Below are 13,488 nucleotides of genomic sequence, written 5' to 3'. Positions count from 1 at the left end.
CTCAATTTCTGCCACAAAGTTACCATTCGCTATTCACAAGACCAGAATCAAGCAGTCCCTTCCTTCCTCCTCTCCTCTCTTCTGCCTCCAATCCTGGCCGACTTTCTCGACACTGGATTACATTTTAATCTTATACTTTCATCCGGATAAGCTCGCGTAAATTCTTCGGTATCGCGGAACCGTAGAACCGGCATGGCAAATTCAAGGAGATTACCGGCTCGTCGTAGAGATACTTTAACCGAAGATTGTAACTATTTCAAAGCACGATTCGCAAAGATCGCAGCAACTATCCCGGTGTTTTTGCTGTTCGACATTCGCCACTTTTCGTGACTACTAGCTGCCCTGATTCTGGTCCGCGAACTTCCTCGTGGCGAAGTAATAGTCGGTCAGGATGACGAACAAGATTCGGCGAAACTTATCGGACGTCGTGTGATTATAAATTAATTCGGGCGTCACGCGAACGGTGAGTTCGCACGAAGTTCGTTTAATCGGTTACCCGAAGTACGTAAATTGTGTTTATGAATGCGAACGAGTGTATTTAGAGGGTAGAGTTATGTGAAAAAGAAGAGAGATTAAGAGCATGTAATGGAAGAATGGTTAAAATGGAGTATAATTATGCGGATGTAGTGAAGCGTGAATTAAGTTGTTTTACTGAGCTGCGAGTTTGTTGCATTTAGATAATTATAGTCATATTTTTGATGGTTCAGACGTATCAGTGGTTCTAAGGCAAAACGACATAAGTCACATTTCCAACGAATTTCAGTTTATGCCTGAAAGACAGTATTTGTGTACTCGGGAGAAAGAAAAATGTTTTCTTTTAAAAATAAGAATGTAACAAAACGGGAGTCTAAGATTTATTTTATACGTGTCAGGTAAATGAACTTAAAAAATGTTAATTTCTCTGATTTATCATGCGAAAAAATTAACAAACATATTTTTCAAAACTACAAAACATGACTTAATTTTGTATTACAGTAGTGCTCGGTTAAATTGCGGGTTAAAAGTCGGGTCCGCTAATTTTAATTATCGCAAGTGGGGTAACTTTTTGTTCCCAGGGATAGACTCTCGAATAGCTCGACAAGTAAGGAGAGTAAAGAAAACGAGAGTAAGCGAGATAGACGTAATAAGTAAAGCAGCGACGATCGGGAAAAAATTTCAATTTGCCCAATTTTCATCTTGTGTTTACGAAAGTAGTATCGATGAATTGGTGAGATTCTCCCAATGAAAATGAGTATAAAGACGACGTGAATCGGACTAGTTTTACCAATTACCAATTTAAATACCCCGGATTTTTAGGGATGCTTTTAAAAATGATTACTGTTAAGACTAGTCCGATTTATGTCGTGTTTGTACTCATTTTCATCGGGAGAATCTCACCAATCTATCGGTACTATTTTCATTCCCGCAGGGGGGTACCTAAGGGTGCCTAGGGGCTTGGCGATCCCCCGGTGCCCTAGCTAATCAACCAGTATCGAGAAGAGTGAGGTACCTTGATTGGAAGCGGTGTGACTTAAGTTTGTATTTAGTCGTATTTTAAACGAAGAAGAAAGGAATAAGTTTCAAAAGTGTAGCCAATTTAGATAACATGATTTAAATTAGAACGTATGTACACTTCCGTCCATAAGTCATCATTTTGAGCAAAATGATTATTAAACCAATAATACAATTTTCTGGCTTGATTTTACTGCTTAATTTTGTTATAGTTAGCTATATTATGACAATATCAGAATGCAAAATTAAAAATATACATGTATAATTTGAGTATACGCTTAAAAAGAAGACTGCATGCGTAAGAATTTTATTTAATACAGTTTCAATTCCTATGTACATACTCTGCCACAGGTTTGAAGTGAAACGAAAAATAAAATTATTACACCCACGTATAATTCTTCTTAACGAAAACTTTCGAACTATGCCATGTATAAAGTTGAAACAATAAAATTCAAACTTCATCTCATAAAACTTAAGAAACACTTTTCCTCGAACTTTTAACACCGAATTCATTTAGGTGTGTACACTCCTGCTCGTAAGTATTAGGACACTCGCCGAATGTGAAGAGAATTTAAACAGTCGTTACGAAATTATTCAGTAAAGAATGTCGTAATATAATGTTTACGTACATTTCTGCTGATACGTGGTGCTAAATTTACAAGAAATGCCCTGTAACCCTTTAACTACAGACCACTCGTCTCCGAATCTGGAGAATTTTTGGCATTTGAGTAACTTCGTTTCCATAAAAAAGTCCCAATTTTTTGTATAAAATCATGCACACTCTGTTTTTATAAAATACTGTGAAAAACCTTAACGTTAGACTTTTCACTTGAAACGAGACGAGAGAAATTATTGAAAAGAATATGAAACTTTTTATCCACTTAAACTTTTCCACACAAACTACTATTTCTTCAAACACCCGAACAAGTTTTTCAACAAATAATTCAGCCCGAAATGAAGGCACTGTAAAAGTAACATTCCAAAGACTAATGATTTTTATAAATTTGGAATTGAATTTGAAATTGAAACACAATGTAGGTATTATTTAATATTTTGTTTTAAAAAACGACGTTTCACATGCACCGACTGAAATTTCTAATCTTCCTACGAACCGGTTAACAGAAAATGACGAATGGCGAATCGGAAAAATAAAGAAACAGTCACGTTCGTGTCATAAAACGAAGTAGCGGCGGTCCCTATCGCGAACAGATGTCGGCGACAAAACATACTGTGGTTTAGGAAAAACGGAAACAGCATAATTGGTGTGCGGTTGGCCGCCTTGTTTTCCTAAGGTGTGCACCGGGTGAATTTAAATTTGCAACCGCGACACGTGACCTGTGTATACGTGGCCCGCCATAAAACAGAGGACACTATCACAAATGTTATAAATTAGCCGAGTACGAAACTTGAGGCTTTCCGATGCTTCCAGTTCGCTAATGGTAGGAAGCAACCCCTAATGGAGATACCACTCTCCGCTTTATTAACAGCGGGCCTGTAAAATTTTTCTTTGAAATTAAAATTGGAAATGACTGTTTCACATAATATTTCCGTCCTTTATTTCCATTATTTGAAAATATAGATTTTGCAATTTTTAAAGAGTTTTGTCTGAAATTGTAACGAGAAAGCAACGGTCAGTGGTTTAAAAAATAGAGAACGATCAATTGAAAGTAACTTACAGAATACTGTCTTGTCAGATTTTTTGAAAATGTTTAAAGTTGCCAAAAAATAAACATTCAAACACTGCTCTTCACCAGAGGGAAACAATAATAGAGATTTTACTGTACATCGGTTGAACTGTTGAATGAATATTTTTCACTGTTTTGTCATCTTAGATACAAAATGATTATATCCAAAATTATTTCTTTTAATAAAATTGTATTTCGAAAACGCCGTAATATTATTTCCAGGGTGCCTAAGTCTGATTAATTTAACTGTTAATTTCTCGAAGTAACGGTAAACGAGTGATTTTGTTAGTTGTTTAAATGGCCCAGCGTTAGAATGAAATTGAAGTTGCGACGTGACAAATTTTAATAATTTCAATAGTATTTATATTTGTTTCCTACAAAAGAAAAATGAAAGGTTTGTATTCAAATTTGACTAAAGTTAAAATTTTGCTAAAATATAGGAAGTAGAGTATGTACACTACCGGGCAAAAGTTTGGAATCACCGAGCATTGCAATTTACACAAAAGTTTCCAGAAAAAAGTCAGCGACTTTGAGAATTTTTTATCGTTCGAATCAATTGATATGAGATAAATTGATAAAAGCAGAATTGAGATAAACTTCAAATCTATAAAAAAATTAGCAGCAGATTTAATATTGATGAAAAATGGGAGGTGATTCCAAACTTTCGGCCGGTAGTGTATATTAAAATTAGAAGAGCAATAAATTTACGTTGGAATTGTATTTATAATATTTTCAATTCAATTTTTAAGTTACGTTCTAAATGCAATTCTAAAATATATAGAAACTATCGTTTACAATTGATGAAGTTTACTATCCTTTATAAAGGATAAATTAAGATCGAAAAACTACTTATTAACTGTTAAAATATCTAGATTAGTATTGCAAGTTCTTCTGTTCAGAAATTCTATTTTTGACTTAAAAATTACAGGGCCATGCACTTTAATGCACAGTGGAAAGTATCAAGTACACGTGTCTGCGTTCGATTAAAACATTTAGACATTTCTCCCCGTTTCCTTTTTTCTCGAACGAAAATTCTTTTCCAAGTTGCACGAAGAGAGACATTATGAAAACGGTTTTCCCATGCAGGAAAGCATAGAAAACGCTCTTAGACCGAAGTTGTTTGCGCCTAGATACACATTCCTATAAACGTAATGAGATGGCGAACTATTTGGAAGAAAAAGTAGTTCGTATAAGGAGAATTAGACACGAAACTACCTAAATGACCCTCTACGTGTTCCAAATAAAAATACTCCTTACGAAAAGTAAATTAATTACAACTGTATCGTTGTGTTTTTGCTAAAGCAATTTTTACTTTCTTCTGAGTATGAATCTCAAAATTTTGTCGCATAAGAAATATTTATTTATCTACTTTCTCATGAGTATGAATCTCAAAATTTTGTCGCATAAGAAATATTTATTTATCTACTTTCTCATGAGTATGAATCTCAAAATTTTGTCGCATAAGAAATATTTATTTATCTACTTTCTCATGAGTATGAATCTCAAAATTTTGTCGCATAAGAAATATTTATTTATCTACTTTCTCATGAGTATGAATCTCAAAATTTTGTCGCATAAGAAATATTTATTTATCTACTTTCTCATGAGTATAAATCTCGAAATTTTGTCGCATAAGAAATATTTATTTATCTACTTTCTCATGAGTATGAATCTCAAAATTTTGTCGCATAAGAAATATTTATTTATCTGCTTTTTTATGAGTATAAATCTCGAAATTTTGTCGCATACGAAATATTTACGAGGTTCCTGATTTTCATAAATAAAAAATTTTGCGTCAACAACCTTTTCAATTTAAATTCTGAATAAATCTGTGAAAATCCACCAACAAAAACGTTCCCTATGCGAGATAAAAATTGCGATTCATTAAAGCAACAAAAATCAAAAATTTATAAAATCTATTTTTAAATAAACAAATTTCCAGTCGAAGAACGCTGCAGTTTATTATGAATATGCAAACCGTTTGTTATGACAATGGTATAAGTCCATTTATGGTCCAGAACAAGTATTGTTTCAATTTAATTGTTTGATGAATTTACATATATTTAAATTCCTAGAAACTTAAGCAAACTTAGCAGAATTTATCAGTATTTTTGACTCGACAGAAATGCAAAACCCTTGAATATCTTGACACGAGGAAAAACAGACTTACACCGCTTTCGTAACAAACGGTCCAAATAAAACTCGAGCACACATCCGTGTAACTCGTGTTAAAAATTGCACAATTTATCGAATCTAAATATCAATAACAGCGCAAATTGTCACCCACGACCCTGCAGCACCTCTATCAACTTACAAATATACGAACACTCGATGCGAGCACACTGTGCGTCACAAATCAAGGCGAATTTGTGTAACGAAAAAATCCGTACGAGAAACGACAGACACAGAGAGATCTTCGTGAGAGGAGAAGAATTACGACGGGAGCATGGTCGACGGATCCAGGACAAAATCGATAAGCATCGTGTGACCATGAATCAGCGTCGACGTGTTTAGACCGCCTGCGGGATTTGGCAAAGGATTCACCGGTATAATCTCAACAAAACCCACCGTGGGGATATCCTTGCTGTCCAGATGACACATGCAAAAGGAACTGAGCAAAGATGGACACGAGTAAATATCACGTGTGCAAAGGTAAATAAAGGAGACGCAAGTTGGACGAAAGGACGAACGTGAAGGAGAACGACGTCTATTTAATTCGGGACATTTCTAGAACGAGAAGGGGATACATTTCGAAGGAGATAAGAGAGTTGTCAGATTACCGTCACGATATTTTTCTCTCTTCGGCCGCCACTTTTCACCTTTCATCCAGAAAGCTCGAATACCCTTGCGAATTTTCTCACATTTTTTACACTCGGTCGTCGTGGTACCATCTTGCGCTGGATCTTGCGGAACGTTTACGCGGGAATGATGTATTCGTCGGGTCTCGAAATGAGAGGTGAAATATGGTTTTGGGTTAAATAAAGATTCAATGAATCACGAAGTTTGAGCGTTGGAGGAGTTTCGGGTGGGAAATGTTTAACCAATGGATCGGTCTGAAGAAACATTCGCTTGGTGAAGGATTGTAACGTTGAGATTCCTTGAAAATTTATTTTTATTCGTTTCAATATACTTGGCTCGGAATAGGCCGTTATTTTCGAAGGAATGCGGAACGACGTATCTCGCCACGAACTGGGGAGAGTCTTGGGACTCTTCGGGAAGAGGACTGTGCAAAAAGGCACGGCACTTACCCAAGAACCTTCGGCGAGAAAAGAATTCTAACAGGTTAATACATAGATGGGAATCACTTGTTCAAAAAACACTTCATTTGCACCGAGCTAATGCGAACAATTAAATTTCACGATATCAACACTATTTTGTTGTACAAGTACAAGCGTCCAATTAGCTGGAATTAAAACTTGCTGAAACACAAGATAAAAAGAACAGTCTAAAACGCGAAGGGTGCAGACAGTGAGTAAATGGAAAGAAAGAACGAAGATGACTGGTTATGTATCGGGGGATTTGTAGCGATATTGTCTGGAAGCTGATGTTACAGGGGATCCTCGAATATTTTTCCATTAACGAGGCTCTTTGTTTCATAAAAACCTGCCGCTTGACAACATTCACGTGCACGCGTGCGGTTCACCAGCTCCGTTCTTTCTGATTCCGCGTGGAACTGGCCTGATAAAAACTCAGGGAAGAACGCTCGGCGCGGTGGAACGTGGTGTATCCTGTATTATCCAATGGTCGAGCGAGCGAAGTGAAAAGTTACCGCGGAAGAACATTTTCCGACGGGTATTCATGAGGTCGAACGTTACGATTTCTACAGGATGTTTCAAAGATAAGAACGTCGAAGTTCCAAGTCTAGAAGTGTAACAAAGTACACTCTTACAGGAATTTTAAGCGATGTAATCTGCACGCTTAAATGTTCGTCGTGAAAAATTGCAAGCTTAATTAGAGAAAGAAAAATCGTTATGAAACAACGATGCAAATTAGCATTATTTAATGTGCAATTTAATGCCTTTGTTGAAGTATTTTAACCTATTTGATCCTGCAATTTAACGTCTTTAAGCTACTAAATTGTTAAATAATTTTATCGACTACCTAAGTATACACTCGAAGAGAAATCAGTTTTTCCAAGATTTTCAATACAGCCAAATTAATTTATACTCTTTTGAAAATATGCGACGATAATTAAAAGAAGAGATAATTCAAGAGAAATTAATGGACACGTGTAAAATTGAATTTTACCAAAGGTACGATATTCGGAATCGCTGAATTTTCTAAGACAATGCGCTTTCTGCAGAAAGGTATGATTTCAGATGTAGCTTTCAGAGCACCCGATAGACTGGAAGCATTTCTCTTTCTCGTGAATCCTTGCTGCCAGTGCGCATACATTTCTCCAAGGTACCCGCACTTCTCGTGCTGGAAACGGTCCAGAGAGTGAAGGAAGAGATTTTGAATCGAACCTCGGTCGTTAGACACACGTATACACCACCGATGATGCATCATCCATATTTATTGCCCCTGTGAAATGAAATATTCGGAAACGAGGTTCGTATAGAAGGTACAACGACCAGGAATTGCCCTTTCGAAGCTCCGTGGAAGAGAGTTGATGGCGTTGGGTCCTGGTCACCTTAAATATGGCCATTTAAATGAAAGGAACACGTGTTGCATTTTGCATACCTTTTACATCCTAAAGGGTACAATAACATTGTCAAAAGTATTTTAAATGGTAATCGAAATTAGTGTTACCAATGGAATTTTTTTTCTGGAGAAACTGGACGTTACTAAAAGATTTATCAATTATTACATTAGTAAGTTCATTTTGCAATTTTTCCTTTGAAAGCAACCGCAAAATTTGAAGTGATTTTGTGTTTCTAATAATCAACCATTTGTTATTTTACATGTTTGTGCAGAGAAAAATATTATATCTCTTGAACAGCAAGTGGCTGAATATTCGCTGTGCCTGTAACAAGCACAGAAATTTTCTCTTTTACAAGAGTTATTTTATTTTATTTTGTAAAAGTGCATGTTTAAATGCACCAACAAAATAGCCGGCTCTTTAAATGTCAGTAATAAATTTTAACATCTCTCTCGTATAAAGGAATAGAGTGTTTAAAGTCTTCATAAATAGCTATTTCACTAGCTTCCCTAACTTATCCGAGTCAGTTGAACAGTCGCCATACAAATTTCAAGAAAATTCAAATTCGTCCCACTGACATTACAATCAGCCCTACGTCATTTTTATTGCGTTAAAGCGGCACTATTTCACCCGCGTTCGTGCAAATACGACGAAATTTTGCGTCCACCGAATTCCCTTCGAGAGGTTACACTTCACGCTGAAAAAATTGATGACCCGTATATGAATGCATAATCCCGCATGGTTGTGGATAAAACCAGCGAAAACGTGTAAGAGCACAGCGTGCCGTTGATCCATCGCATTCTTCGGCATTATTAAACGGCCGCAATTTGTATTCGTCTTGCAGGGGAAGCAGTTTGTACGCGCGGAAAATTGTGAAACCCTTGGAAAAACGTACCGAATCCTTTCCACCTCTCTTCGTGATTTCGCTGGGTATTTCCACGTTCGTGGACCGCCGCGACGGTAGCATGATAAACTTCGAATTGGAAATGGTCCAGAAGACGCCGGATAAAAGATCACATCTGAATTGTGCCTCGGTCGTTAGGTGCGCTTACGCGTGAACAACGACGTATTGTCAATATTTATTGGCCCTCCGGTAAAATATTAGGAGGCGAAGCTAAAGTGCTTTCCATCCATCGTCGCATTTAGGTCGTGATTTGCATTAAAAGCATCACTTTTCCACCGATTCTGCTATGCTAAATCTACGACGCATTATGATTTCGACAGTGAAAAAATCGAACAGTTTGCGGGGTACTTTGAAAGAGACAAACGAGTGTACAATATTGTACGAGTGATTCAATGGAACATTGTTAAAATTTGATATAAATTGCAGAGAAATTTTTGGGAAATTTTAGTCCATGGTAGATCCTCTTTTTCTTTCTTTTTTTTTTGGAGGGAAGGAGAAATCCTTCGTGGAAACCTAAATTGGCTAGGTACTGTGAGACTTCCGGTCTGACTATGTAATACTTTTAGCCAAGACTGTACTTGTAATAGTGGTGGATATAATATGGTGGTATAATACCTAACCTAAAATGGTAAAGAGTTTGCTTATACTTTTATGAACCAGATGTCTCGCTCGATAATCTCTTTTTAGAAGTCTGCGTGATTTATTTCGTTTTACTTACTTATTTACGAGGACGATACAAATAAATAATTCGTTTCGTTCCATCTGTAGCGATTTTCCAAGGGTTCTTAATTTAAATCGATATTATTAGGTCGTCCCATAAGTTCATCCCGAAAGCGCAGAGTATTTTAATAAATTTCCAAGGCAATTCTGTAGCGACGATATAACGGTCTTACAAAAAAAAAAAAAAAGAAAATAGAAAAGAGTTGTGGAATTAGAAGGCGCTTACGCTTCTTTTTTGTTTATCAAATTTAAAGTTTCGTTGAAAATCATGAAATTCGACACAAACTTGTGGGGATGACCTAATATAGTCGATATTTTTAAAGACGTTTCATGTCTTTGTAGAGAGGCTACAAAGATCGACACGGTACATATAGTCGGGGCCACGATATAGCGAGGTCGTAAAATCGGTTGGGCGTCAAAGTAAACATGTTTTAGCTGCCGGGAGCCCGAAATTGACAGAGATACGAGCAGATAAGTACTTGAAACCATGGTCAGGACCGTACAAAGAATTCTTCTATCCAGCGAAAGTCAAACTGATTCTAATATATTTACTGAAAATTGAGTTCAGCTAGGACAATTTAGGGTTTTTTTCTTCTGGGAAAAGCCGCATTTGGAAGTACGGTTACAAGATGCAGATAGAAAATGCAAAAGGATTGTGTAGCTTTAATATTAACATATTTTCCATTTGTAAATGAAATACCATTTTCTACTTGAAGTACCAAATCATATGCTACCATTCGTTTATTGTTGGAACCCTCAAACAGACTGCAACACACGGCCTTGAGTGCCGCAACATCAATCGATGCCGATTCTTGAGAGTTTAATTTACGACCTCGCTATATCGTGGCCCCAACTATATGTACATGTAGAACTTGCTTTCTCTAAACATACTCTGCTCGTTAGAATGTAGAGTAGTGGTTTTACTCGTACTCTAAACTAATCTCTTCCTCTCTCCGGACTCTTGCTAAAAGCAGTCGCTCTAAGTTCCTCGTTTTCCCTCAGGGACTCTTGTTCCCAGACACATCTGAATACATACACTGCTGCTACCATTTTGCCATTGTAGCGTACATACGTATGCATTTCCGAAATTCTTGTTAGTTAACCATTTAACAATACACTTTTCAGTTCGAATAATCTTATTCCTCTACTTTGTTGTTTTTTTTATTTTCATTTAAAAGACATTTATTTAGAATATTGGGTCAACAGAATTTGCCTTTTAACTAATCGGTAATTCTGATCGGCGAATATTTTCGTTAAAATCTATTATGCACAAATGTATGTTTTTCTATTATAGATTCTTCTCTAAATTTAAATACATTATCTCCAATATAATAGAGTAAAATTCAGTACCATTAATAGTTCGATAAAATACTATCCCACTGTGGTACAGTTTTTTAGTACTAATTTTAATATCAATTGGAAATTGACGAAAATTCACAAAATTTCATTCTTCAGCAAGAAGGGTCCCACTGTGGTACAGTTTTATAAAATTAACTCTTTAATATTAATTTTAATAAATAAAATTTTCTTCTTCAGCAAGAAAAGTACACTTTTTCATTCCCTTTTTATGCAACATATTTTCATCACTACAACTAGTAGATGTAATTCGCATCTGTGTAGAGAGATTTAACATTCACTGGAGTTTTGTCATACACTCGATGCACTTGACATGGTTACATCAGTCTCTCGCATATTCTCTGAATGTGTTTCCGAAAAAAATATGAAAGTTTGGAAGTGACGTGGTGTAAAATAATTCCTCGCAAAGTGGGTAACAAAAATATATTTATTTAAACGTAATGCTTAAACTAATTACAAATGTAAAAGAGAAGCTCTACGACAAAAAGCCTCGTGCCTTTTCCGGGGCTCCCTTAAGTAGCCCCTTTTCCCTGGGAGAGTCCCAGGAAGTGGAGGCGCGGGCCTGCATTGCCGAGGCAATACTCTTGTCCTCGAGGACGAAGAAACTCCGGAGATGTTTGGAAAAACATCTCTCGATTCCTCGCCTCGAGGGCCAAGAGTCGCCAGGCCTAAGTGCGTGGCCCCCCCGTGTCGGTCGCCACAAAAGTGTCTTTAACCCATCATAAGATTTATTTACCTACACATCAGAGAATCAATTTTTTTCGTCAGATTTTATTCAAGTACAGTAAACTACATTCCTCAGTAACTGTCTTTTTTCAAATGGTATTATCAATTAACCCTTTGCACTCGGAGGTGATTTTGCTGTAAGAAAGCTTGCAAATCGGATCTTTGAATTTTTTCAAACTAACCTACAAATAAGCTATACTATTTTATTTAAATATTCCGTGCATTCTCTATTTCACTGCGGTGAACAAATTTACGGAGATCTATAGATCTGCTCTCTGTCTTGATTAATTGTTCACAAAGTGACGATTATTTAACGTCGCTTCTCAGTCGCCACTCGATTGCAAAGGGTTAATGGTGGAACGACCTTTAACGATGCCATGCTAAAATCGCCACAGCAGCGGTTATGACACAGTGACAAAACAAAATACAGCATCCCATTTAAAAAAATAAAGATGGTCCTGAAGTCTCTTCTACGTCTTCATCCACCTAAAAACTATTTACATCACATTAAATCTCCCTCTATATCATGCAAGTTTTGTATATAACATTTTTCCATATTATTACATATAATTGAAACATTCCAAGTGGACGAAGTTAAAATCTTTTCTAATAAAATGATAAAAACGGTCCATAAATGGACAAACTGTTTGCTCCACCCTGTACGTCCCACGAACCTTCTACAAACGCAAATGATACGAGTCACAGATGAGCCAGCTTCGTCAACCAACGGTTAAAATCTTTTCTAATAAAATGTGTAGAGATGACCGAGCGTGAGTGCGTTGTTTGTATGAATGCGTTGACTGAGTGAATGCGTGAGGGTCTATGGCGTGAGCGGTAAGGACCGGCGTGCCAGGTCGAGTGTTTGGGATAGCGCGAAAGATATTGAACGAATGTTTAGTTTTAGTAATCAGGCGAGGAGTGCGTGAGTGCGTGTGTGTTTTCTTCTAACGAAAAGTGTGCATGTATGCAAGATGACATTAGGGCGAATGCGAGGGAGCGAAAGGCAGTGTGAATCCAGCGATTGATTGAGCGACATCCCTAGCGTAGCGATATAAACTATTAATAAATATAGCATAGTCAAAAGTCCGTTCGAGTTTACTATCCCTCCACACAAAAATCCCCTACAAATGATAGCTATAGTAAATACCGTTCGAATTTCGCAAGTGAAGTGTCCATGTACACGTGTATTTAATTCGAACTATCTCGATACTACGATACCGTAGATAGTATACACGTGAAGCACAATGGAAGCGTAGTTATAGTCCAAGTTATTACTCGAACCCGGGTAGTAAGATACCCAACTCCTTGAATAAACTGACTTAATGCCAGGCACCGTTTACACTGCATCCTAATGTCTCGTAATGAAATTTCAGCACCGTCCGTCCAAATAGTGGACGCCCTGGGTGAGCCACTGAGGGACAAGTACTACGAGGCAGACAGCACCATCGAGCTATTGTGCGTTGTGCGTCACATAGCGATGCAAGTGCAGTACAGTGTCGTCCAGTGGCTTCATGGCAACAGAGTTCTGAACTACGACACGACGAGAGGCGGTATCAGGTGACTCAAACACTTAATCGTTACTGCACTCTCTTCTTTTTGCTTCACTTTTGTTTGTTTGTTTTTCTTTTTTTGTTACGATAGTAATCTCTAAACTGTGTCGAACTTTTGCAAGTTTCGCGTTTCGTTCCGGGAGAAATTGTGAAGGAAGATCTTGAGATTTCTTTCGTTCGAGCTTCTTCGTCGTGCAATTGTTGAAGGGTTAAGTAATTTGGGAAAGTTGGCTTGGTTGTGCTCAAAGGCGAAGTGGAGGTAGAAAGAATGTAAATTAAAAGTGACAGTATAGGCAGTGAAGTGTACAGTGGAGTTTTTATAATGATAGAAGATAATAATGTAGAACTTAGGTAATGAAGTGAAGTGAGGATGAAAAGTGATATACTTGTGCTTTTTTGTAAAAGTTAGAACTG

At 37.0% G+C, this 13,488-nt stretch overlaps 1 protein-coding gene across 1 annotated transcript in view; it reads left to right on the top strand.

The window, feature by feature from the left end:
- LOC108578196 overlaps positions 1-13,081 on the top strand; it is a gene marked incomplete at its 3' end in the record, with an annotated part of 26,668 nt that extends 13,587 nt beyond the window's left edge. Inside the window, exon 4 of the mRNA XM_017941477.1 lies at positions 12,898-13,081. Coding sequence (XP_017796966.1) covers positions 12,898-13,081 — 184 coding nt within the window. The remainder of the gene's footprint in view (positions 1-12,897) is intronic.
- Between the last annotated feature and the right edge of the window lie 407 nt (positions 13,082-13,488).

Source organism: Habropoda laboriosa, unplaced genomic scaffold (genome assembly GCF_001263275.1).
Source record: "Habropoda laboriosa isolate 0110345459 unplaced genomic scaffold, ASM126327v1 scaffold1568, whole genome shotgun sequence".
NCBI classification, from domain to species: Eukaryota; Metazoa; Arthropoda; class Insecta; order Hymenoptera; family Apidae; genus Habropoda; species Habropoda laboriosa.
Note: the sequence above shows the minus strand (reverse complement) of the source record. Positions and strands in the feature narration are given on the sequence as shown.